This window comes from Oryctolagus cuniculus, chromosome 11, assembly GCF_051225735.1.
Source record: "Oryctolagus cuniculus isolate XC-2025 breed Fujian yellow rabbit chromosome 11, ASM5122573v1, whole genome shotgun sequence".
NCBI classification, from domain to species: domain Eukaryota; kingdom Metazoa; phylum Chordata; class Mammalia; order Lagomorpha; family Leporidae; genus Oryctolagus; species Oryctolagus cuniculus.
In genome coordinates, this window is record NC_142877.1 from 122,523,047 (window position 1) to 122,545,732 (window position 22,686).

At 67.9% G+C, this 22,686-nt stretch overlaps 1 protein-coding gene across 2 annotated transcripts in view; it reads left to right on the forward strand.

Annotated features, from left to right (window-relative positions):
- TAFA5 (TAFA chemokine like family member 5) overlaps nt 1-19,598 on the forward strand; it is a 126,826-nt gene extending 107,228 nt beyond the window's left edge. For both annotated transcript variants that reach the window (XM_070051544.2, XM_070051545.2), the window contains exons 3-4: nt 2,898-3,025; nt 17,950-19,598. In XM_070051544.2, coding sequence (XP_069907645.1) covers nt 2,898-3,025; nt 17,950-17,958 — 137 coding nt within the window. In that variant the 3' untranslated portion in view covers nt 17,959-19,598. The remainder of the gene's footprint in view (nt 1-2,897; nt 3,026-17,949) is intronic.
- Nucleotides 19,599-22,686: the final 3,088 nt, after the last annotated feature.

Below are 22,686 nucleotides of genomic sequence, written 5' to 3' on the forward strand. Positions count from 1 at the left end.
CTGGTGCTGGTGACGGTGATGGCAGTGCTGGTTGTGGGGATGGTGACGGTGGTGGTGATGGTGGTGGTGGTGGTGGGGATGGTGGTGGTGATGCTGGTGGTGATGGCAGTGCTGGTGGTGGGGATGGTGACGGTGGTGGGGATGGTGGGGATGGTGGTGGGGATGGTGGTGGTGGCTCTGATGGTGGGGATGATGATGGTGGTGGGGATGGTGATGGTGATGGCAATGGTGGTGATGGTGATGAAGTGATGTAGCAGTGGTGATGATGGTGGTGGGGATGATGAAGGTCATGGCAGTGGTGGTGATGGGGTTTTCAGGAGGAGGGGTCACGTGCATGACCGTGTACGTGACTGCACACACACACACACACACGCGTGTCTGCCCCACGCCCAGGCTGCAGGTGCGGTGCCCGCCCACGCTACACAGAGCACACCGGCACTCACACTGGTTCTAAGTGGCTGTTGAAAGCAGGGTCTGAGAGCAGGCTGGGGGGAGGACCCCGGTGTCCTGGCGCTGCCCCAGGCTGCAGTGTTGCCCCAGGTGTGCTGGGGAGACTTGGAAGGAGCAATGCGGCTCTGCTAGACCCCCGGTCCTGTTGTCACCATGGTCCCCATGAAATAAGGTCGGGGTGAAGGCCGGGTGCCCTCCAGCTGCCAGTGTCTGCAGTCGGATGGTGGGTGGGTGCTGGCGGGCGGGAGCCCGGCACTGAGGGCTGGGCTGTGCCGTCTGAGCCGAGGCACCTGGCGCCTGGCTCTGTGCTCAATCAGGACTTCGCTGGGGACTCCAGGGTCCCCGAGGCCTCTCAGGGCACCTGGAGCCGGGAGAGCGCCCACCCCTGTGGCAAGGCCCAGCGTCCCCCAGGGTCTGGCTGAGGGAGCGGGGCAGTGGGATGCGCCCATGGCCCTGCTGGTGGAGGTCAGAGGTCGTGCGCCCGGGGCCCTGACACTGCAGGTGCTGCTTTTCTCACTCCCAAGTGGGTGCCCCCGGTGTCTGGGACCTGGAGTGACCGTCAGAAGAGGCCTGGATGCAGCTCTGTCCCCAGCTCGAGCCCTGCCAGGAGCCATGGCCGGGGCGGCACTCCTCGACGTGTGTGTCCCTCCTGGTCCTCCAGGCCACACCTGCAGCAGGTGTAGCACGCTGTGTGGATTCTGTCCATCCATCTGTCCACAGAGGGTGGATGTCAGCGAGGCCCTCCTGGCCAGGCAGTGAAGCACCTGCGTATGTGTGTGTGCACGTGTGTGTGTGTACATCTGTGCACGTGTGTGTGTGTGTGTGCTCGTGCACACCTGTCCTCTGCCTCAGCGCACGGCACGCCCTGACTGCCCACGTGTGCCTTGTCAGCCGCCGTCCCCCGCGCCCCTCAGGAAGCCAGGGCAGCGCGGGGGGAGGTTGTTCCCCACCCTGGGAGCCGTGGAGACATCGGGGACGGAGGAGGGGCCTTCCCAGCCTGCGCCCAGGCAGAACAGAGTTGAGAGGTGGGGGCATGAAAAGCCCCTTTGTGCCCGGGTTCCGCCCCTCCCTGTCCCCCCCCCCCGACTCCCGCAGGAAGTGCGCAGGGCTGGGCAAGGCAGACAAAGGCGGTGTGTGCTCCGTGCCGGCCCAGGGCCCCGGACGCGGCTGCCCAGCAAACCCAGCGCCAGATGCCAGGCAGACCCACAGAGTGGCCAGCCTGGGTGTGCCTGTGCGTGTACAAGGGTCTGCATGTGGGTGTGCACGTGGGGCGTGTGTGTGTGTTTTATGGGAATGCGTGTGTATACATGGGACTGTGTGGGTGTGCACATGGGGTGTGCATGTATGCACATGGGAGTGTGCACACGTATGTGCATGGGGTGTGTGTATGTGTTATATGGGAATGCATGCGTTTCTGTGTGCATGGGACTGTGTGAGTACGCACATGGGGTGTGCATGTGTGTACATGGGAAAGCACGTGGGTGTACATGTGTGACCTGTGTGTGAGCGTGCAGGGGGCGGGCCGACACCACAGATGTCTCAGGGCAGGGTCCATGCCCCTCCTCTATCTTAAATCCTCTTCCCCTCCCGCCCCTGTGACTAAAGCGAGAGACCCCCCTCCCCTCACCACAGCGCATTCGTAATGCGTCCAGGTCTCTCCCCTGGTGTTGCAAATGGGATTTCTGGGGCTGCGAGGTGTGTGTGTGTGTGTGTGTGTGCACATGTGTGCATGCGTGTGTAAGCGTGTGTTTGTGGAGTGGGGTTTACGTTCGCGTTTGCCAGAGTCCAAGAACTCTCCACCAGCTTTCCTGTCACCAGAGCCGATGGGTGGGGGTGGCAGAGCCCCCGCAGCCCCTCCTGGAAGGCTGGGGAGCCGCTGTGAGGCCGGCGCAGACCCCAGCGCTGACCCTGGGGCCCCACAGAGCTCCTCCCCAAGAGGACAGAGAGGCCATCGCCCCCAGAGGCTGCGCTGTGGCGAGGTTTCCGGCACCTTGGGCTGAGAGAGGAGACCAGGGAGAGGCAGGGCTGGCATTGTGGGGCCGGCCTGGGGCGCAGGGTGGGGTGGGCTGGGGGAGTGCAGGGCTGAGGCCCGCTCCTCTCTCCTCTCCTCCCCTGCCAGCCTGGGGCGCTGGGTGGGCTGGGGGAGTGCACGCTGACGCGGGGTGGGCTGGGGGAGTGCAGGGCTGAGGCCCGCTCCTCTCTCCTCTCTCCTCCCCTGCCAGCCTGGCGCGGGGTGGGCTGGGGGAGCGCACGCTGACACCTTCTCCTCTCTCCTCTCCTCCCCTGCCAGCCTGGCGCGGGGTGGGCTGGGGGAGTGCAGGGCTGAGGCCCGCTCCTCTCTCCTCTCCTCCGCTGCTGGCCTGGTGCAGGGTGGGCTGGGGGAGTGCAGGGCTGGCGCGGGGTGGGCTGGGGGAGTGCACGCTGACGCCCGCTCCTCTCTCCCGCAGCTCGGATCATCAAGACCAAGCAGTGGTGTGACATGCTGCCCTGCCTGGAGGGTGAGGGCTGCGACCTGCTCATCAACCGCTCCGGCTGGACGTGCACGCAGCCCGGCGGCCGCGTCAAGACGACCACGGTGCGTGCCCCTCCCTGCCCTGGGTGGGGGGCAGTGGACGCTGTGATGGGGGCTCCCAGGCAGAGAGGGTCCCGGCCGCTGCCTCCTCCCCGCCTCGCCCTCTCCCCCATCACAGGGTCACACGGGGTGGACGCTGACCCCCCGGTGCAGACCCCTGTCGGGAGGGCCTGTGGGGGAGCCGCCTCCTGCTGCTGCTGCGGCTGGGAGGCTTCTGAAGGGGGGTGGGGATGACAGCGGGGTGGGGTGGGTGGGGGAAGGGAGGCTCTGCCGGCCCGGAAGCCCCCTGCTGCCCGGAAGCCCTGGCACCTCCCGGCCAGGGCAGGACAGGCTATGGCTCCTCGTTCCAGAAGCCGCTGGGCCCCACACCTGCACCCTCGCAGGCAGGAAGCTTGCGAGCAGAGTCCCCGGGAGGTGAGTGTCTCGTGGTGCAGCCTGGCCAGCTCCGGGCCTGCGTGGACATGGCACAGGTGCCCACGCCTGGAGCTGGAGGCCACAGCGTGGGGCTGGGGGCTGGCCGGCCACGCCCCTCAGTGTAGCACCTGAAGCCTCGCTGGGGCTGTCCCCTGCGTGTCTCCCAGGACCCTTGCTGAGTCACTGCGCACCCCGCCCTGTGCGCTGGGGCTGGAGTGACTGCTCGTGGCCAGCGAAGCCGGGGTGGCGGCTTGGAATCTGCTGCCTCGGCCAGACTCCCACCGTGGCCCCGTGTGGCCCGAGGCCTTGTGCGCCCAGCTCAGGAGCCCGAGGGTCTGGATCTGCCCATCCGTGGCACCCCTGCTCCCCTGCTGTGGGAGCTCGGGGCTCAGCCGCAGGGGAAGACCCCTGTTGCTGCCCAGAGGCAGGGCAGGGGTCCCTGGCCTGGGCGTCTTGGGGGCTCCACGGGTACTGTTCCCAGGGGAGTCCCTGGCCCGCGTGCCCCATTTTCAAAGCTCTCCTCGAAGGCTGGCTGAGCTCTTGAAGGCAACGCCGCGGGACGGGAGCCGATGACCCCGGCTCCAGTAGGCGGCTCGGCGCTCCCGGCCCGGTCCTTGCGATTCACCGTCAGTTACTTCTCCGGCTGAGCTGGGCTGAGATTGGCGGCCACGTCCGCTCATTCCGTCCCAGGGCCGGATTCCCAGAGCAGAGCCCGCTTCCTGCCCCCACACCCCGGCTGGGCCCCCGCCGATGGCAGGAGCAGGCGCTGGGCCTCGGGGGCCCTGCAGCCCCTCCCTCACCGGGGCCCGCGGTGGAGGCTGGGACTGGATGCTGCCCAGCCGTGCTGACGTGGGCGTTCACGCGAGTGCAGGTCGCCGCCCCATTAGTGGGTCGTGAAATGGACTGAGCGGCTCGGGCTCAGCACCTGGACAGAGGAAGGGGGGGGGGTCCAGGGACAGTGTCACCTGCCCCCCGCGTCCCAGGGAACACAGGACGCTCACAGGACACGGGTGAGAGGCATTGGAATCGGGGTGCTCTGAGCCGGTGTAGACCAGCTGTGCCGAGTGGGGCCGTGGAGAGAAGCTGCCCCAGGGGCTCTGTGGCGGGCTCTGTGGCGGGCGCATGGTCTGGGCGCTGCCTTCTGGGCTGGTGTCGGCCTCCCCCGGGTGAGCTGACTTGGCAGGCGCTGCCCGAGGCCGGAGCGGCTGCCTCTCCCCGGCACCCCCAGCCGGCTACTCAGACCAGGGCCCCCTTGGGGAATTTCGGCACCAGAGACACACAGGTGGCCCCGCCCCAGTGCCCGGCTGGCCCTGTCCAGGCGTCGTGCAGGCCCGCACTTGTCTGTGTGAGACGTCAGACGTGAGTGGGTGGGAAGCCGTCCCAGGGAAGGCACCCTCGCCGGAGGTGGGCTCGAGCCACCGGCTCTCTTCATGTGGGGATTCTGACGGCCTGGTGGGGCCAGACCAGCCTGCTGAGAGGCCAGGAAAACTGCCCGGGACCCTGCCCCAGAGCAGCCCTCCACGGAAAGAGCAAGGTGCCCATCTATAGCCCAAGTCCCCCCAGCCCCCCAGACCCTCCCAAATCCCCCCAAGTCCCCCAGGATCCCTCCAAGTCCCCCCAAATCCTCCCATCCCACCAAGTTCTTCCCACTCCCCCAAGTCTCCCCAGTCCCTTCCAAGTCCCCCCAAATCCCCCACAAGTCTCTCCCAAGTCCCCCCAGGTGCTCCCCCAGGGCTGTGAGCAGAGTGGGTCGGCCTCCCCCGTCTCATCCCCGGCTCAGCGACTCCCGCTGATCCTGCCCGAGAACCCAGTGCAGGAGGTGGGGCTACCCAGAGAGGCCGGGCACACCGGGCTGGGAGCCCAGCACCTGGCTGCCGCAGCTCTGCCTCCTTCCTGGCGTGGCTCTGAGGCCCCTGGCCTGGTTTGTAAACCGCACGTGGTCGTGGTCACAGCTCAGCACTAGTCAGGGTTCTGTGCCTTCCGCAGCTCGGGCACCCGGGGGGTCCTGGGGGGGAGGCCGCAGGTGTGCTTGCTGTGTGAGGCCCGAGCTGGGGCGCCCTGGGCCCCGAGGCCCTGCACCCCTGCATGGGGGGCTCTTAGAGGAGCGGTGTTGCCCCTCGTCTTCTTGTGTGTCTGTGTTTACCTGTCGGCAGAACTTGCAAAAAGCCCGCCGGAACGCTTGCGACTTGAAGAAAACCGGAAAACAGGTGTTTTTTAAAAGAAATCAGAAATGGGGGGAACGACAATGAGTTTATCAGCTCAGTAGGAAAGCACAAGAGGCAGAAACACAGGGGAAAACGCAGAAGAAATTACCCAGGGGACGCCTCCCGCGTGTCCCCGGCTCGGGGTGGACGTCCCGGGAGACGGCCGCTGCCCCAGAGCCTCAGCCGCTGCCGTGGGAAGAATCCTGCACCTCGGGGCAAACAGGCCGGGGTCGCAGTCCGGCTCTCAGCCCCGCACAGGACCATCCGGCGTGCGGGAGGGCCGGCCCAGGGGTCCCAGGAAGCCGGAAGGGAAGCGCTCAGGACTCTCGGGGGCTGGGGGGGGGCCGGGGCCCCGGAAGGGGGCGGGCGGGGGCCTCGGAGCGCTCAGGACTCAGGACTCGGGGCTGAGAAGTGACGATCGCCCAGGAAAACCAGGAGGAGCGAGGGCCCTGGACCCTACACGGATGTGGCCGGGGGCTTCGGGCCGGACCCCCCTCCCGTCAGCCTGGAGTCTGCACACAGGCCTGCCATCACCATCCGCCAAGCTCCAGTGTCTCGGCGAGTGGACAAGCCCCGGGAGGGGGACTTGGCTGGGCCCCGCTGGCCACAGGTCAGCAGAGAGCATCCCCACACCAGACCCGCCCCACGTGCCACACTGGGCCACGCCTTGCTGAAGCAGAGGCCTGCCCTGCCTCCACCATCTGACCGTCACCCTGCCTCCACCATCTGACTGTCGCCCTGCCTCCACCATCTGACCGGCGCCCTCCCTCCACCATCTGACCGGCGCCCACCTCCACCATCTGACCGTCGCCCTCCTCCACCATCTGACCGGCGCCCTCCCTCCACCATCTGACCGTCGTCCTCCTCCACCATCTGACCATCGCCCCCCACCGAGGGCACATGATCCTGGCCAGGGCAGCGGTGTCCTGTGACCCGGAAGCCACAGTGCTGCTCCCAGCGTGGACTCGAGGACCGCAGGATGCACTGCCCGGCAGGGGCCTCCATCATCGTCCCCTCTGCGGTCCACTAAGGGAAAACCGATTCTGGGCCCCAGTGGGACAGCTGCCGGCCCCCTCCTCTCTCCTGAGGGACTGCCCCGGCGGTGGCGTCCCTGTGGCTCCCAGGGCTGCCGCTGTGCCTGGGCCACGCACCCAGGAGCGGGGAGGAGCAGGCTGTCTGTCCCCGGCGCTGTCCCAGCAGCACCGCTTCCTCCCTCTGTGACATTTGAGTCTCCGAGTCCCAAAAACCGTCTGGGCCAGCCCCCACCTGTCCCTGGGCATTCCCTGAGCTGGCCACAGGGGAAGCCCCTGCTGGGAGAGATGGAGGCAGGAGACGGCTGCAGGAGCAGGTCAGCCGCAGCCCGCCTCTGGCCGCCAGGGCCACAGCGTGGAGGCTGCCATCCGACCCCTGAGGAGAGGGTGCTGCGTGGAGGAGGAGGCACCTGTGCTCAGAGGAGGCGGGACGGCCTCCCCGGAGGAGCATCCCGGAACCCAGTGGGGAGAAAGGCCAGAGCGCCGCCGGCCGGGCACTCGGAGCCCTGTGGGTCTGCTCTGCACCTGACGTTGCCCCGAGGTCGGAGCCACCTGGGGTTAGGAGGAGCTGGAGTGGGGACGGGTGCTCGGCCAGCATGGACCCAGCCTGCGCCAGCTGGCCCTGGGCCCCCCCGGCCGTCCATAGGAGCAGCAGCAGCTGACCCTGAGCCCCCCGCCTGCCCCCCGACCGTCCATAGGAGCAGCAGCAGCTGACCCTGAGCCCCCCGCCTGCCCCCCGGCCGTCCATAGGAGCAGCAGCAGCTGGCCCTGAGCCCCCCGCCTGCCCCCCGACCGTCCATAGGAGCAGCACCAGCTGACCCTGAGCCCCCCGCCTGCCCCCCGGCCGTCCATAGGAGCAGCACCAGCTGGCCCTGAGCCCCCTGCCTGCCCCCCAGCTGTCCATAGGAGCAGCACCAGCTGACCCTGAGCCCCCCGCCTGCCCCCCGGCCGTCCACCACCACAGGAGCTGCTGATGGTCCATTTTGATGGATGCCGTCAACGAAACAGGCACTGCCTACGTCACAGCGAGGCCCCAGAGGCAGGGCTGTGCGTCCTTCCCTCAGCAGAAACGGCCCAGGGGGTCTGTCCGAGCCCGTGCTGTCTCCACGGCCGTGCCATGCACCTGTCACTCTTCGAACCCCGACTTCCCCTCGGGTAGCTGCCCCTCGATTCACTTTGAATGTGCTCAGGACAAGCGGTGGGGACTTAGGGAAGGCAGTGGGCGGGGGGGAGTGCGTGGGTGTGGCAGGAACCCAGTGAGGTCGGCATGGGGGACCAGCAGCGTGGATGACCCCCGGAAGTGTATGTCAGACGGGTTCAGGGCCAGGGTCAGTGCCAGAGTGATGGAGGTGCCTCAGCTGCCCCCTGCAGGCGGCTTCTGCGTGCCGCAGGGGGAGTGAGACGTGTTTGCCGTGGACGTGGGTTGGAGGTGCATCCTAAACACGAGACAGGAGCCTTTCATGTCGCCGTTGAAATCTCTGAGTGTCAGTGCCCTGTGAAACCCCGGCCTCAGCTCCCTGGACAGTGCCTGCTGCCCCACTGCGTCCACCCTGCACGTCTGTCCCTGGGGCTCCGTAGGTGGCCACACCTGCCTGAGCCTGCCCAGCCGTGAGTGCTGTCTGGGGCCGCTCCCAGTGCCCGACAGGCCTGCTCGTCTCGGCGAGCGTCGTCCCTGCTCCGCACAGGGGAGCGTGTGGGGGCCGGCCGGTGTCCCTGAGCCTGGATCTCTTTCGCAAGAGGAGGGGCTGACTGTCCAGGTTTTTGAGAAAATGTCCAGAATGCTCTGGGGCGACTCAGACCCCAGCCTCCTCCAGGGACCCCTGGCCGTGGGCGCCCGGCTCCCAGCTGCGTTGCTGTGGCCCGGCTTCTGGTGGCTCCGGCTCCTGTGGCTACAGATTCCCCAAGGACAGGTGGGCGGGTGACGGATGAGGCTCCGGGTTGAAGACCTTGACTCAACACTGTCCCCTGCCTTCATCTCCATGGAGCCTGGGACCACTGCTCAGGCCCAGCCCTCCCCTCGGACCCAGAGCCGAGCCACGAGAGCTGCGGCAGAGGTCTGGGCTCAGCCCCAGTGCAGGGGGAGAGTGGGAGAGGCCCTCGCCTGGGGCACGAGGGGGCTGTGCCCCTTGGGCCCTGGGAGCCTCCAGTCTCCCTGGGAGCTTGAACCCCAGGACGCGGGTGAGACGTCCCAGGAAGCCCCGCCAGCCAGGCACCACGTACGGGGGCCGAGCAGGAGACCAGGCTGTGGCCCCCACCACGCCTGGAGGCCGAGTCCACGCCCACACTGCCCCGGCCTGCCTGAAACACATCCAGGCCACAAGGCAGCCAGCAGCCGGGAGATGAGGAGCACCGTCTGGGAACCCAGGGCAGACGCAGCCCCGAGAGGAGCCGCGGCCACCACAGCGCCTCTGCCGGTTGGGACCAGAGGCGCGGACGCCAAGAGGAGGCCTACATCCAGGGCGCATGGGGAGGGCCGCGGTGTCAGGAGCTGCGGGAAGTCCACGTGGTGGCCCAGGGCCTGCTAAGAACCAGGAGACTATGGGGCCGACGCTGTGGCGCAGCGGGTGTAGCTGCCACCTACAGTGCCGGCATCTCATGTGGGCGCTGGTTCGAGTCCCGGCTGCTCCACTTCCCATCCAGCTCTCTGCTATGCCTGGGAAAGCGGTAGAAGATGGCCCAAGTCCTTGGATCCCTGCACCCGCGTGGGAGACCCGGAAGAAGCTCCTGGCTCCTGGCTTCAGCCTGGCCCAGTCCCGGCTGTTGCGGCCATTTGGGGAGTGAACCAGCGTAAGATTCTCTGTGTAACTCTGACTTTCAAGTAAATCTTTAAAACGTCTGGAGCTCACGCACAGGGAAGCCAAGCCAAGGTCCCCAGAGAGGAGCTGAGCGCGGTGGGGAGGGCGGGCGTCACTCCCGCCGGGGCAGGGACGAGATCCGGCGGAAAGTGTGGGCTGCACGTGGCATGGCAGCAGCTTCTCACCTACGGAACCGCGGGAGCCTGTGCGAAAGCCCCCGGGGGACACAGGAGGGCAGGAGCCCCGGCACCGACAGACACCCGGGCCAGCGCCGCAGAGGACCTGGTGGACGCGGTGCTGTCCCGAGTCACCCTTGGACCAAGGGGAAATCAGACAGCCCTGGAGGTGCAGGCCTGGAGGGCGTGAGGCTTGCTCAAGCCAGGCACAGAGAGGCAGGAAGGTCACGTGGGAGGCGGCGGATGGGCACTGCCGACCCCGTCCAGTCCAGGAGCCAGGTGGCAGCGTTCCTGTTGCCGTGGTTACAGCACCGTTATCGATATTGCTGTGCGAATCATGGGACATAGTTGTGTGATCACCACCTGGGCTTAACAGAGGCCATGGGGAGAGGCGGGGTGGGGGGCAGTGTCCCCTCACGTCTCTGCATGGGACCCAAGGGACCAGGCAACAGCAGTCCCCGGGGAGACCAGTGGCAGTGCTGGGTAGACAGCGGTCCCCGGGGAGACCAGCGGCAGTGCTGGCTAGACAGCAGTCCCCGGGGAGACCAGCAGCAGTGCTGGGTAGACAGCAGTCCCCGGGGAGACCAGCGGCAGTGCTGGGTAGACAGCAGTCCCCGGGGAGACCAGCGGCAGTGCTGGGTAGACAGCAGTCCCCGGGGAGACCAGCGGCAGTGCTGGGTAGACACGGTCCCCGGGGAGACCAGCGGCAGTGCTGGGTAGACAGCAGTCCCCGGGGAGACCAGCGGCAGTGCTGGGTAGACACGGTCCCCGGGGAGACCAGCGGCAGTGCTGGGTAGACAGGCTCCCCCTGGAGGAAGCGAGAGCAGGTTTCACCCGCACCGCTGCTGAGAAGGCACCTGCCGTGTGTGCCGGTGTGCGGGACAGAGCTGTCACGCCGGGGACAACGCAGAGGCTGAAGAACCCGGGGTTCAGAACAGGCACACGTGCACCTCCTCGAGGACACGCGTGTCAGCTGCAAGGGTAGCACAGCACCAACACGACAGTGGCGTTGAGACACACGAAGTCATGCACCGATTGGTCACGTGGACCACCGCCCCGAGTGCAGCCAGGGGGCCACGGCCGCGCCCCTCCTGGGCTGATGAGGTTGGTGAGCGTAGCCTTATGCAGATCCAGTCACAGTTTCTGCCGGAAGCCTACGCAACCTGCAGGCCTGGCTGAGGTCCAGGGACCTGGGTGAGAACGCAGGCGTGGGGGTTGCCGCGAACAAAGCCGCGAGGCCGTTTGCAGCTCCGTGCTGCAACTGCGGCTCCTCACGGGCTGCTTCCAAGTCGGTGTCATTTTGGAAATCTGCAAAAATACCCGAAAACCAAGGTCGTGAATTAGCCTCGCTGAGAGAAGAACTGCGCCAGCCTGTTTTCTAGTGGTGATACACTGTATTTATTTAAAGCTCTACCAAAGCAGTAACCTTAGAAACCGGGACTTTCTTATAATTAGCTGATAAGACTGACATGAAACTTATGGCTGCGTTCAAGCAAAGTCACGCATGGGGGTGAGGGGTCAGTGCAGGGGTGAGGCCAGTGCTGGGGTGAGGGGTCAGTGCAGGGGTGAGGCCGGTGCTGGGGTGAGGTCATTGCTGGGGTGAGGCCAGTGCTGGGGTGAGGGGTCGGTGCAGGGGTGAGGTCAATGCTGGGGTGAGGTCGGTGCAGGGGTGAAGTCATTGCTGAGGTGAGGTCAGGGCTGGGGTGAGGGGTCAGTGCAGGGGTGAGGTCGATGCAGGGGTGAGGTTGATGCAGGGGTGAGGTGCTGAGGTGAGGGGTCATGGGCACAGGTGAGGATGGTGCAGAGGTGAAGTTGGAACTAGGGTGAGGTGTCCGTGCTGGGGTGAGGTTGGTGCTGGGGTGCGGAGTTGGTGCTGGGATTGGGGGTTGTGTATAGGGCTGAAGTCATGTGCAGGGGTGAGGTCGGTGCTGGCATGCGGGGTCCCGTGCATCTGACACTGGAGAGGGAGGAGAATCCCCCTGCATCTCGGGGCAGCGAGACCCTGATGCAGGCAGCAGGGAGAGGCCTCCAGGTGGCTTCAGGTTCCAGGTGCAGCCAGCGCTGTCGGCCACTGCTTGTCCAGCCGGGCGCCCTGGGCTTTGGGCAGGCAGCCGCGAGCCGGGGGCTGCAACAGCTGGGGCAGCCCTGTCCCCGGGGCCCCGTCTCCTACCCCATGTGAGGTGACCCTGCAGTCCTGTCTGAGAAGGAGCCCGCGCCCCCCCGCCCCGAAGGTGAGCGTGGGAGATGGAGGCCTCAGGCTGACCCGGAGGGTGGAGTGGGGTTGCTGGGCGTCTGGCGTCCCCCCATCCGGAACCAGAGCCAGCATCTCCTCCAGCACAGGCCCCGCCCTTTCCGTGGGGGCGGAGTCAGGGCCTGTGGTCACCCCTGCACCAGGAGGGTTCAGCAGGCGCTTCTGCCGAAACGCTCACCCGACGGGATGTGATCGTGGACACAGACGCTCGTGGTCTCCCTCAGGAGTAGGGCCACCCCCGGCCCTCCACCTGTGCTCGTGGGGGAAGCTCTGCGGAAGGCAGCCGTGCCTGGCCCTGGCCATGGCCACAGAGGCATAGGTAGTTGCCACAGAAGCCGTGGCCCAGGTGCTGGCCTTGTGCAGTGACACGGACCCCAGCTGCCCAGAGCAGGGACCGGCGGGCGCTCCCCGGGGTGTGCGGGCGGCCGAGGAGGAGTCAGCCCCAAGCAGAGCCGAGGCAGTGACCTGGCTGGAGTGAGAACGCGATGCGAAAGAGGCAGGAGCTCTGTGAATAAGGGCGGGCTTCTAGAAAGTTCCTGGTGACGGCTCCAGTGCGGGAGACCTGCGGTCAGGTCAGGCACAAAGCCTCCGCTGAGACGCGCAGAGACGGGGCAGGTGAACGGAGTCGCGTGTGGCCGGGCAGGTGCAGGAGTGGCTTCGCGCCCTGGGAGTGGCTGTTTCAAAAACGCGCGTTCAGAGACCCGGAACATTCCCTCAAGTTCCCGCAGAAGTCCTGGTGCCTCACAGAACGGCCGTCCGTTTACCTCGGCGTAACTCCATCTCAAGTGCCCAAGGCTTTGTCACAGATGCACAGCTGACGTGGCAGGGGCCGTGGCCACAGGGACGGGGCAGCGGAGAGGGTGCAGGTCCCCCCTGCCTGGCCCACTCCTCAGCCCGTCTGTGCGCTGGGCTCGTGAGTTACTGTGTGTGACTGTACCTGCAGTGACGGTGGTGGAGTGGCCCAGCCCCGTGGCTGTGCAGGGTGCACGGATGCCACTCCCGCCACGGGGACTAAGTGGGATGTGGTTGCCTCTCAGTGCGGCTGCTGCAGACGCCTCTGTGTGCAGTGAGGTCCGAGTGCCCCGAGCCTTCCTGGTGGCCATGTGGGACTCCCTGGTGACCAGCAGTGGCCACAGCTGCAAGCCAGCTTGGTGGCACAACGCACCCTTCTCCCCCACTGCACCGACTAGACCACGCAGATGTGAGCACACCACTCCCCAGTGGCCCTGTGGCCCTGGCGTGGACGCAGGAAGTCAGGGTAGCCTAGGAAGTGACTGGAGCTTTGCCGCCCTGGGGCTCAGGCCCGTGGTGGACTTGCAGAGCTGCCCGTCAGAGCCTCACCCGTGGACGAGAGGGGGGACATGTCTGTGGATCCAGCCACACACCGTGGTCATCAGGGCCAGAAACGGCTGCACATGGCTCAGGTTGTGCTGGCCAAGCCACAGGAGCTTCAAGGAGGCACGGAGAGGACAAGCCACGAGGCGGGGGGCCGTGCCGATGCTGGTCAGCTCTGCTGGGCCACTTGGCCAGCCTGACTATTCCCTAAGCCAGGGAGCCCAGCCAGGGGCCCGCGGGCGAGGAGGGCGGTGCTGCTCAGGAGGTTGTGCTGGGCACCCTCAGGGAAGCCCAGGCAGCAGCTCCCGATCCACGGCAGGAGCAGGGAGCCCCCAGTGTCTGTGGGGCGTCCCCACCGATGTCCAGCTGTCACTGGGAAGTGCGGCAGCCTTGGGTGCACAGCTCTGTGACCACGGCCTCCACGGACACACAGCCACGCCAACCACAGCAGAATTTCCTGCAGCCCCAGGGAGCCCCAGCCAGGAACCCCAGAGAGCCCCAGGCAGGAACCCCAGGTGTGCCCCAGCCAGGAACCCCAGGTGCACCCCAGCCAGGAACCCCAGGTGCACCCCAGCCAGGAGCCCCAGAGAGCCCCAGCCAGGAACCCCAGGTGCACCCCAGCCAGGAACCCCAGGTGCACCCCAGCCAGGAGCCCCAGGTGCGCCCCAGCCAGGAACCCCAGATGCACCCCAGCCAGGAGCCCCAGAGAGCCCCAGCCAGGAACCCCAGGTGCACCCCAGCCAGGAACCCCAGGTGCACCCCAGCCAGGAGCCCCAGGTGCGCCCCAGCCAGGAACCCCAGATGCACCCCAGCCAGGAGCCCCAGGTGCACCCCAGCCAGGAACCCCAGGTGCACCCTAGCCAGGAACCTCATGTGCACCCCAGCCAGGAACCTCATGTGCACCCCAGCCAGGAACCCCATGTGTGCCCCAGCCAGGAGCCCCAGGGGAGCCCAGCCAGGAACCCCAGGTGCGCCCCAGCCAGGAGCCCCAGAGAGCCCCAGGCAGGAGCCCCAGGTGCACCCCAGCCAGGAGCCCCAGAGAGCCCCAGGCAGGAGCCCCAGGTGCACCCCAGCCAGGAGCCCCAGGTGCCCCCCAGGCAGGAGCCCCAGATGCACCCCAGCCAGGAGCCCCAGGTGCACCCCAGCCAGGAACCCCAGGTGCACCCCAGCCAGGAACCTCATGTGCACCCCAGCCAGGAGCCCCAGCCAGGAGCCCCAGGTGCACCCCAGCCAGGAACCCCAGGTGCACCCCAGCCAGGAGCCCCAGGTGCATCCCAGCCAGGAGCCCCAGGTGCACCCCAGCCAGGAACCCCAGGTGCACCCCAGCCAGGAGCCCCAGGTGCCCCCCAGCCAGGAGCCCCAGGTGCACCCCAGCAAGGAGCCCCAGGTGCATCCCAGCCAGGAGCCCCAGGTACACCCCAGCCAGGAGCCCCAGGTGCATCCCAGCCAGGAGCCCCAGGTGCACCCCAGCCAGGAACCCCAGGTGCACCCCAGCCAGGAGCCCCAGCCAGGAACCTCATGTGCACCCCAGCCAGGAACCCCATGTGTGCCCCAGCCAGGAGCCCCAGGGGAGCCCAGCCAGGAACCCCATGTGTGCCCCAGCCAGGAGCCCCAGGGGAGCCCAGCCAGGAGCCCCAGGTGCACCCCAGCCAGGAGCCCCAGGTGCACCCCAGCCAGGAGCCCCAGGTACGCCCCAGCCAGGAGCCCCAGGTGCACCCCAGGCAGGAGCCCCAGGTGCGCCCCAGCCAGGAGCCCCAGGTGCACCCCAGCCAGGAGCCCCAGGTGCACCCCAGCCAGGAGCCCCAGGTGCACCCCAGCCAGGAGCCCCAGGTGCACCCCAGCCAGGAGCCCCAGGGGAGCCCAGCCAGGAGCCCCAGGTGCACCCCAGCCAGGAGCCCCAGGTGCGCCCCAGCCAGGAGCCCCAGGTGCACCCCAGCCAGGAGCCCCAGGTACACCCCAGCCAGGAGCCCCAGGTGCACCCCAGCCAGGAGCCCCAGGTGCGCCCACCTGCAGGCACAGACCTGGGTGAGAGGTTTTGTTAACCAGACCGGACAGTGGCTCTGCTTGCTGGGGAGGCCGTTCAGGAGAACCACACCCCGCCGCCCCGAGCACCTGTGACAAGGGCAGGTGCAGGGATGTGGCCCTGGGGCAGCTTCACTCTGCGGGCCGAGGGGGGTCACTGGCAGAACCCCTCCCCCCGCCCCGAGAGCTGGCGAGCAGCCCCCACGGGGGAGAGCTCCGTCTCCCTGCCGACCCAGCCCCCTGCTGCTTCTCTCCCCTGAGCGGCAGGTGCGGCCGCTGGCCTCTGAGCTGCTTCAGCCCGGGCCCAGCTATGGTGGGCCAGGTGCCAGCCCAGGGCACAGACTCACACCAGCGCCCGCACCCGGTGATGCGGGCTATTCCCAGGGGAGGGGATGGCTCGGCCACTGCAGGTCCTTCGGGGCTGGGGGCTCAGGGGATGGGGCTGCTTTGCTTGTGAGAGATACCAGAACTGTCAGTGCTCTCACTGGTGCCCAGCGACCGGCAGCTGTAACCAGAGCACCCGGGGCAGTGATGGAGCTCGGAGCTGCACACGCAGCAGGTGCTCAGAGCGTGTCACAGCCACAGGTGCACCGTGCCAGGTTGACCCCTGGGCGTGGGGAGCACCGTCACTTCCTGCGGGGCCTCCCTGCCCCGCCCCTGCCTGTCCCCATGTGCTGGACACTGGTGCGTGTCCTCGGGGGACTCGGGTCCCCAGGCAGAGGGTCTTCCTGGACAGAAGCTGGTGCCCAGCCCCCTCTGTGTGGCGGGTGGCGGGACCTCAGGGCTCCGTCAGCTGGTCGAGCGTCTGAGCTCGGAACTGCGTCTGCAGTGGGCGGCAGATGAGTCAGACCTGGCCTTGGCCCAAGCTGGCCGGGGAGCCAGGTGGCTGCGTCTCGGGGGCGGGGCCACAGCGGTCCTCCGCGGCGGTCGGGCTCTCCGCTCAGGCCGTGCTGTCTGTGCTGCCCCCACGTGCTCTCGCGGCCAGGTGAGAGTTCTCAGCAGGTGCCCGTGCACGGCTGCAGGGGGTGGCTCTCCTGAGCGGGCATTCTCCCAGAAACGGGCGGGAGAGGCTAAGCAGGTGCACAGGCTGGAGTGACCATGGAGAGACGGACCCCTAGGGGACCACTGCTCTCCCTGTGTGCGTCCCAAACTCGAAGCAGATCTCAGGCTGGGCTGTCACCGTCCCCTGGCTGTCGGGACCCGAGCCTCAGCGCCGGCCAGGGTGCAGCGTCTCCAGCTGCCCCCGCGGGGCTGTGATGTCTCGTTGCTGACTCAGCCACGCACGGCACGGGAGAGCCTCGGCTCCAGCCGCGTCTCAGATCTGTGCCTTGCTACAAGGTGGGAAGAAAACACGCCGTCGCTTTCAAAATATTTACCTCTGGAGCTGGAAATGTGGGCGGATTTGGGTTTTATGCCTTCATATGTTTTCCGATGTTTCATAAGAATCTAGTTTTGTAGGTAGAAGAAGAACCGATACTCCTTCCTTAACCCTTTGCGGGCCCGAGTGCTCCCGTTGGCCCTCGTGTGGATGTGGCTGGGCCGGGAGGGGACTCAGGACAGCCGGGCCATTCGGGGGGCTTCAAGGCACCATAGCGGGGCCCTGCAGTGGGGGTGGGGTGTGGCTGTGGGGAGAGGGTCTTTGCGGTGTGGCCAGGTCACGGATTGTGAAACGGGAGCATCTGAGGACTTGGGGGGTCCTCGGTCCAGGACAGGTGTCCTCTTGGGGACACAGAGGGACAGCCACACGGGGGTAGAGGGGAGGGTGGGGGGATGAGACTCTAAGCCAGGAGGCGCCAGGCTCGGCCAGGAGCTCGGGGCAGCCTGGCACAGGTTCTGCAGGAGCAACCAGCCCGGCCCAGAGCCCTGCTCCTGCCCCTGCCCCAGAGCCAAGGGACAAGCCCGGGTGTGGTGCTTGGTTAGGGCCCAGGACACAAAGCCCCGGCTGCAGGAGCCCCGTGGGGAGCAGTGGCTCCCTCCTGTGGCGGGAATGGGACTTGCCTCTGAGCCAAAGGAGAGAAGGCCCGGCAGGCTTCCAGGGGGAGGCAGTACCGCCAGCCCAGTGGGGGAGCATCTGGGCCACAGCGCTGTGGGCCTGGCCTGCCCAGGGCACGGGCACGCCCTCGGGACCTGTCGCAGAGGTGGGGAGGCTGGGAGGGGCCTGCACTGGGTGGGGGGTGAGGAGAGGAGGGGTGCCGAGGCAGCTCCCAAGCTGGGGAGTGGCCGAGGCGTCTCAGCACCTGATTCACGCCCTCGCCTGCCCGGCTCTTCCCAGGACCAGCGACGAGGAGGGGTCCGTGCGTGCTCAGCGGAGACACACCCTCCTCCTGGGCCTTTTCCCTCCGCAGTCGGTAGAATCCAAGCTGTGGAGCCCTGGACACGGGGCTGACCTCTGTGAACCCAGGCCTGGCCAGGGCCCTGGCCGCTCCTGCTGGCTCGGGTGCTGTGGAACGAGGGTGTCCCAGGCCCGGGTCCCCCCGCCAGGAGTGGCAGAGCTGGGGCTGCAGCCGAGGGCTGTGTGCACACAGCACCACACCAGACAGACAGGGCAAACAGGTGGGCGCAGGGATGGGGTGCAGTCTGGGTGCAGCTTCAGGGACAGAGCCCCGGGGGTCAGGAGCAGGGCACAGGGGACGCGTCCACCCCCGCAGCGGGGTGGGGGCGCCACAGGAAGCTAAGGCTCTGTGCTCTCTGCTCCCCAGGTGTCCTGACAGACAGCCCCGACGGCCTCGGGAGCGGCCGGGGCGCCCAGGGGAGCCCGCGCCCGGCCCAGCGCAGCCCTGCAGCCGCGAGGACAGCCTCACCCAGGGGCACCGCACCGGGAGCGCCAGCCTGCGCTGCTGACCCCGGCCGGCGGCCTCGGACACACAGGTGGGGGCAGCGCAGGGCACCAGCAATACGAGTCGGTGGAGCCGGCGGCCCGGGGGGCCCAGGAGGAGGAGCACGGAGCCCGGGGCTCACCCAGGAGGAGGAGGAGGAGGACCAGGCCGGGCACCGGCTCAGGAGGGGGAGCAGCACCCGGCCCAGCACCGGCCCGGGAGGAAGCCGCCGGCCGGAGCCAGGCCGCAGCGCCGGGGCCCGCCCCGCGCCGCAGACTCTGAATCTTTTATTTTCTTATACTTACAGTATACTCGATAGACCAAAGAGCAGAAGCTGTGGGGACAGGGGCGCACCCTGCGGTCCAGCCCCGGTGTGGCGGGGGGCGCGGGCGGGGCGCAGACCCCGGGCCCGCGAGGATGGCGGCGCGGCCGGCCGGGGGCCACGGGGCAGCGGGCGGGGGTCCCCGGACCTGGGCACGCACCCCAGCACCGCCCCGCCCCCACGCGGCCCGGGCCCCTCCGAAGCCCCCCGTGTGCTCACTGGCTGAGCCCGCCTCCAGCTCAGCTCCGTGTCTGACTGCCGGCTAATCCAGTACCCGCCACGCGCATGCCGGGTCTCCCATAACCGCTGTGTCGCCGATGCACCATTTAGCTCCGGAAAGCGAATTAAAGAAACTAAAGTCACTCGCGTTGGAAAGAGATCATTAAATGTATTTTGCAAAGCCGAAAGTTATATATTTAACAGTTTTTACAGGGTGTGTGTGTGTGCAGAGAATCCTGCTGGACGAGGACCAGGCGGCCCGCGTGCTCCGGGGGCTGCGTGTCCTGCTCCGGCCCCGCCCCTTGCGGCGGGCTCCACCGGCCCTGTCCTGACCCCTGTGGCCCTGCGGGGACCAGGGGGCGGGGTCATAGCCCCGGTTCCCGGAAGCCCCTGCATCCCCGCCGCAGCCGCAGGTGCAGGCAGCGGGCTGGGGGCCACGTCCCTGCCCAGAGCAGGTGCGGGGAGCGCTGACCGGTGAGGGGCCGGATGTCCACCGTCCCCAGACGCACCTGAGTTCCCGCCCAAGGCAACCACCTGGGCGTCCAATTAACCCAAGTATTCCGTCTTCCCATGCTACTAAAACTGAAAAAAGCTAAAAAACAAACAAACAAATAACTAAGTATGTAGAAGCCGATTGGCCAGTGTAGACTCGCTAGGAAGGAGCACCTGGCTGCTTCCGACCCTCTCCTGTGTCCCCAAGGACTGTGCGCCCGCCTCGTTAGGGCCGTCTGGATGCTGGCCACGGAGGTGGGCGTGGACGTGGGTCTTTCCTGGCAGAGGAGGGGCCTGCTCTGCAGGACTGGGGGTCCCCGAGACCCCACTCCGAGCCTCCCCGCCCCCGCCGCCTGGGAGAGGGCCGTGTAGACCCCTGCGGGGGCAGAGACCGGGAGATGCAGGATGTTACGGCGTTATTTTTTTTTCTTGTTTTACAGTATACAATTTTGTGTTGAATCAGCTAAATTATGGAAATAAAGAGAAACTCCTTTGATAAGCATGGTGTCATTCCCTGGCCCCAGTGTGCTGGGAGAGGGGCTGTGGCCGGCGCGACTGGGGGCCAGCAGGCGGGGAGGGGCCCGGTCAGGGCAGACCCCCAGGTGTGCCCCCTCCCAGGCGAGCACGGGGCCTGCTGTCCCCATGGCCTCGCCTGGACGGTGCCAAGTCTGCACTTCCCGGATGCCAGCGTGGCCTCCACCCGGCCCGAGCAGGTAGCAGGGAGAGCTGAGGGCTGCCCGTCACACACAGCCGGCGCCCTGGGGCGGGCCACGTGCTGCCCCTTGAGGTGCTTCTCTGCCCCTGGGAAAGTCCAGAGCCGGCCAGTGGCTGACCAGTGTGTGCACGCCCCCGCGCCACAGGAGCCCCACCGTCCCCAGGCCCCAGAGCGGCCCAGGAGAGCCAGGTCTGCACCGCCCCTCCCCAGAGCAACCCGCTCAGGTCCCGGCACCCCTGCTGCCTGGAGCCAACTCCAGCCCCGACAGCTGCCTGCCCGGGGGCCCTGCCCCTCCTCTTCCAGCTGCCCCCATAAAGAAACAGCCCCGGGTCTGGCGTCGTAATGCCACCACCTGCAACGTGGGCATGGGTTCGATTCCCGGCTGCTCCACTTCCGATCCAGCTCCCTGCTGATGCACCTGGGAAAGCAGCAGAAGACCGTCCACATGCTTGGGCCCCTGCGCCCGCGTGGGAGACCTGGAAGAGGCTCCTGGCTTCCACCTGGCCGAGCCTCAGCCGTCGCAGCCGTCTGGGGAGTGAACAGCATTGGAAGACCCGTCTCTGCAGCTCTGCCTCTCCAATAGCCCAGATAAATCTTCCTGAAAGCAGCAGTCCCAGGCAGGCTGGTGGACACTGGGCGCTGTCCAGGCCGACAGACAAGACCTAGCTATCCTGCCGGGAGGCGTGGAGCAGTAGCAGCCACTGGCACCCACGCCGCAAAGGGCCCCTTCCACGGAGGCACCCCGGTGGTCAGCCCCGCCAGCCAGGAGCCGGGTGCAGGGGCGACCGTCGGCCCCGTCCCCAGGGGCAGACCACTGAGGAGCGAGCGCGGGTCTCCAGCGTGGCTGCCGGGGCTCCGTCCCCCAGGAAGCGCCTGTGGCTGCCGAGCGGGGGGCCTGGGGAACGCAGCCCCTGCTCCACGGATGGAGGAGCCAGCGGCCCCTGTGGCTCCAGGTGCAGGGTGCCACGCCCTGTCCTGTGACCCCGAGGACCTGGGTCTACCGCCTGCCACGTGGAGCCGGGTGTCCTCCATCTTCTCGCACAGTGTGTGTTGGGGGGCAGTCAGGGCTCGTGGAGGCTGGGAAGGGCCCCTCCCAGACCCACAGAGTGCAGGGTCCACCCCACTGCTGTGGGAATGACAGCAACCTCTGGGCAGGAGCAGGTGCACCCCCCACGGGGCCCTGTCCCAGCCTCTGTGCAGGAGCAGGACCCCCCCCCCACGGGGCCCTGTCCCAGCCTCTGTGCAGGAGCAGGACACCCCCCCACAGGGCCCTGTCCCTGCCTCTGTGCAGGAGCAGGACACCCCCCCACGGGGCCCTGTCCCTGCCTCTGTGCAGGAGCAGGACACCCCCCCCACGGGGCCCTGTCCCAGCCTCCAGGCAGGAGCAGGACACCCCCCCCACACAGGGCCCTGTCCCAGCCTCCGGGCAGGAGCAGGACACCCCCCCCCACGGGGCCCTGTCCCAGCCTCTGTGCAGGAGCAGGACACCCCCCCCACGGGGCCCTGTCCCAGCCTCCGGGCAGGAGCAGGTGCACCCCCCCCCACGGGGCCCTGTCCCAGCCTCTGTGCAGGAGCAGGACACCCCCCCACGGGGCCCTGTCCCAGCCTCTGTGCAGGAGCCGGTGCACCCCCCACGGGGCCCTGTCCCAGCCTCTGGGCAGGAGCAGGACACCCCCCCCACGGGGCCCTGTCCCAGCCTCTGTGCAGGAGCAGGACACCCCCCACACGGGGCCCTGTCCCAGCCTCTGTGCAGGAGCAGGACACCCCCCACAGGGCCCTGTCCCAGCCTCTGTGCAGGAGCAGGACACCCCCCCCCCACGGGGCCCTGTCCCAGCCTCTGTGCAGGAGCAGGACACCCCCCCCCCACGGGGCCCTGTCCCAGCCTCCGGGCAGGAGCAGGACACCCCCCCCCACGGGGCCCTGTCCCAGCCTCTGTGCAGGAGCAGGACACCCCCCCCCACGGGGCCCTGTCCCAGCCTCCGGGCAGGAGCAGGACACCCCCCACACGGGGCCCTGTCCCAGCCTCCGGGCAGGAGCAGGACACCCCCCACAGGGCCCTGTCCCAGCCTCTGTGCAGGAGCAGGACACCCCCCCACGGGGCCCTGTCCCAGCCTCCAGGCAGGAGCAGGACACCCCCCCACACGGGGCCCTGTCCCAGCCTCCGGGCAGGAGCAGGTGCACCCCCCCATGGGGCCCTGTCCTGGCTCCGGGCAGGAGTAGGTGTCCTGCGCAGGTGGTGATGGGGGCCAGTCCCCTCCCTGGGCCTCCCCCACTGGAGGCAGTGGGAGCACCTGCCAGGCCGGCCATGGCTGCACCTGCAGAGGCCATGCACATCAGCTGTGAAAGCTCCCGGCCTGAGGCGGGCACTGTGCATCCTGGTGTCACCGTCGCTCCCTGAAGGGCCCTGGACGGGGTCGTCCCTGTGTGCAGGGCTGTGTCCTGGGAGGGTGCCTGGGTGAGAGCACGCAGCCGGCAGGCGGCCCCGGTGGGTGCTGGGGGCCCAGCACCAGGCACAGCAGCAGGCAGAGGGCCTGGCTCAGAGCACGTGTGTGTGTGTGTGTGCAGCTCCTGCACGTGTGCGTGTGTGGCCGCTTTAACTGACACCCTCATGCTGAGCATGTCGGGCCCTGGAGAAGCTCTGGCCTCCAAGAGGCCAGGGTCACCCCCAGATTCTGAGGCAGCTGAGATGGGGCCTCTGGGCTGACACCCCCGGGCACTGCCCTCAGCCAGCACTGCCCGCCCTCCCTGCCGGGTGCTGTGGGTGCCACGGTGATGTCGCCGGGGCACCGGGAGGTGACTGCGCGGCCAACCTGGTGCTGAGTGCCGGGGCCCGCAGGCAGTAGCTGCACCGGACACCGCCCTGGCTGGGTGT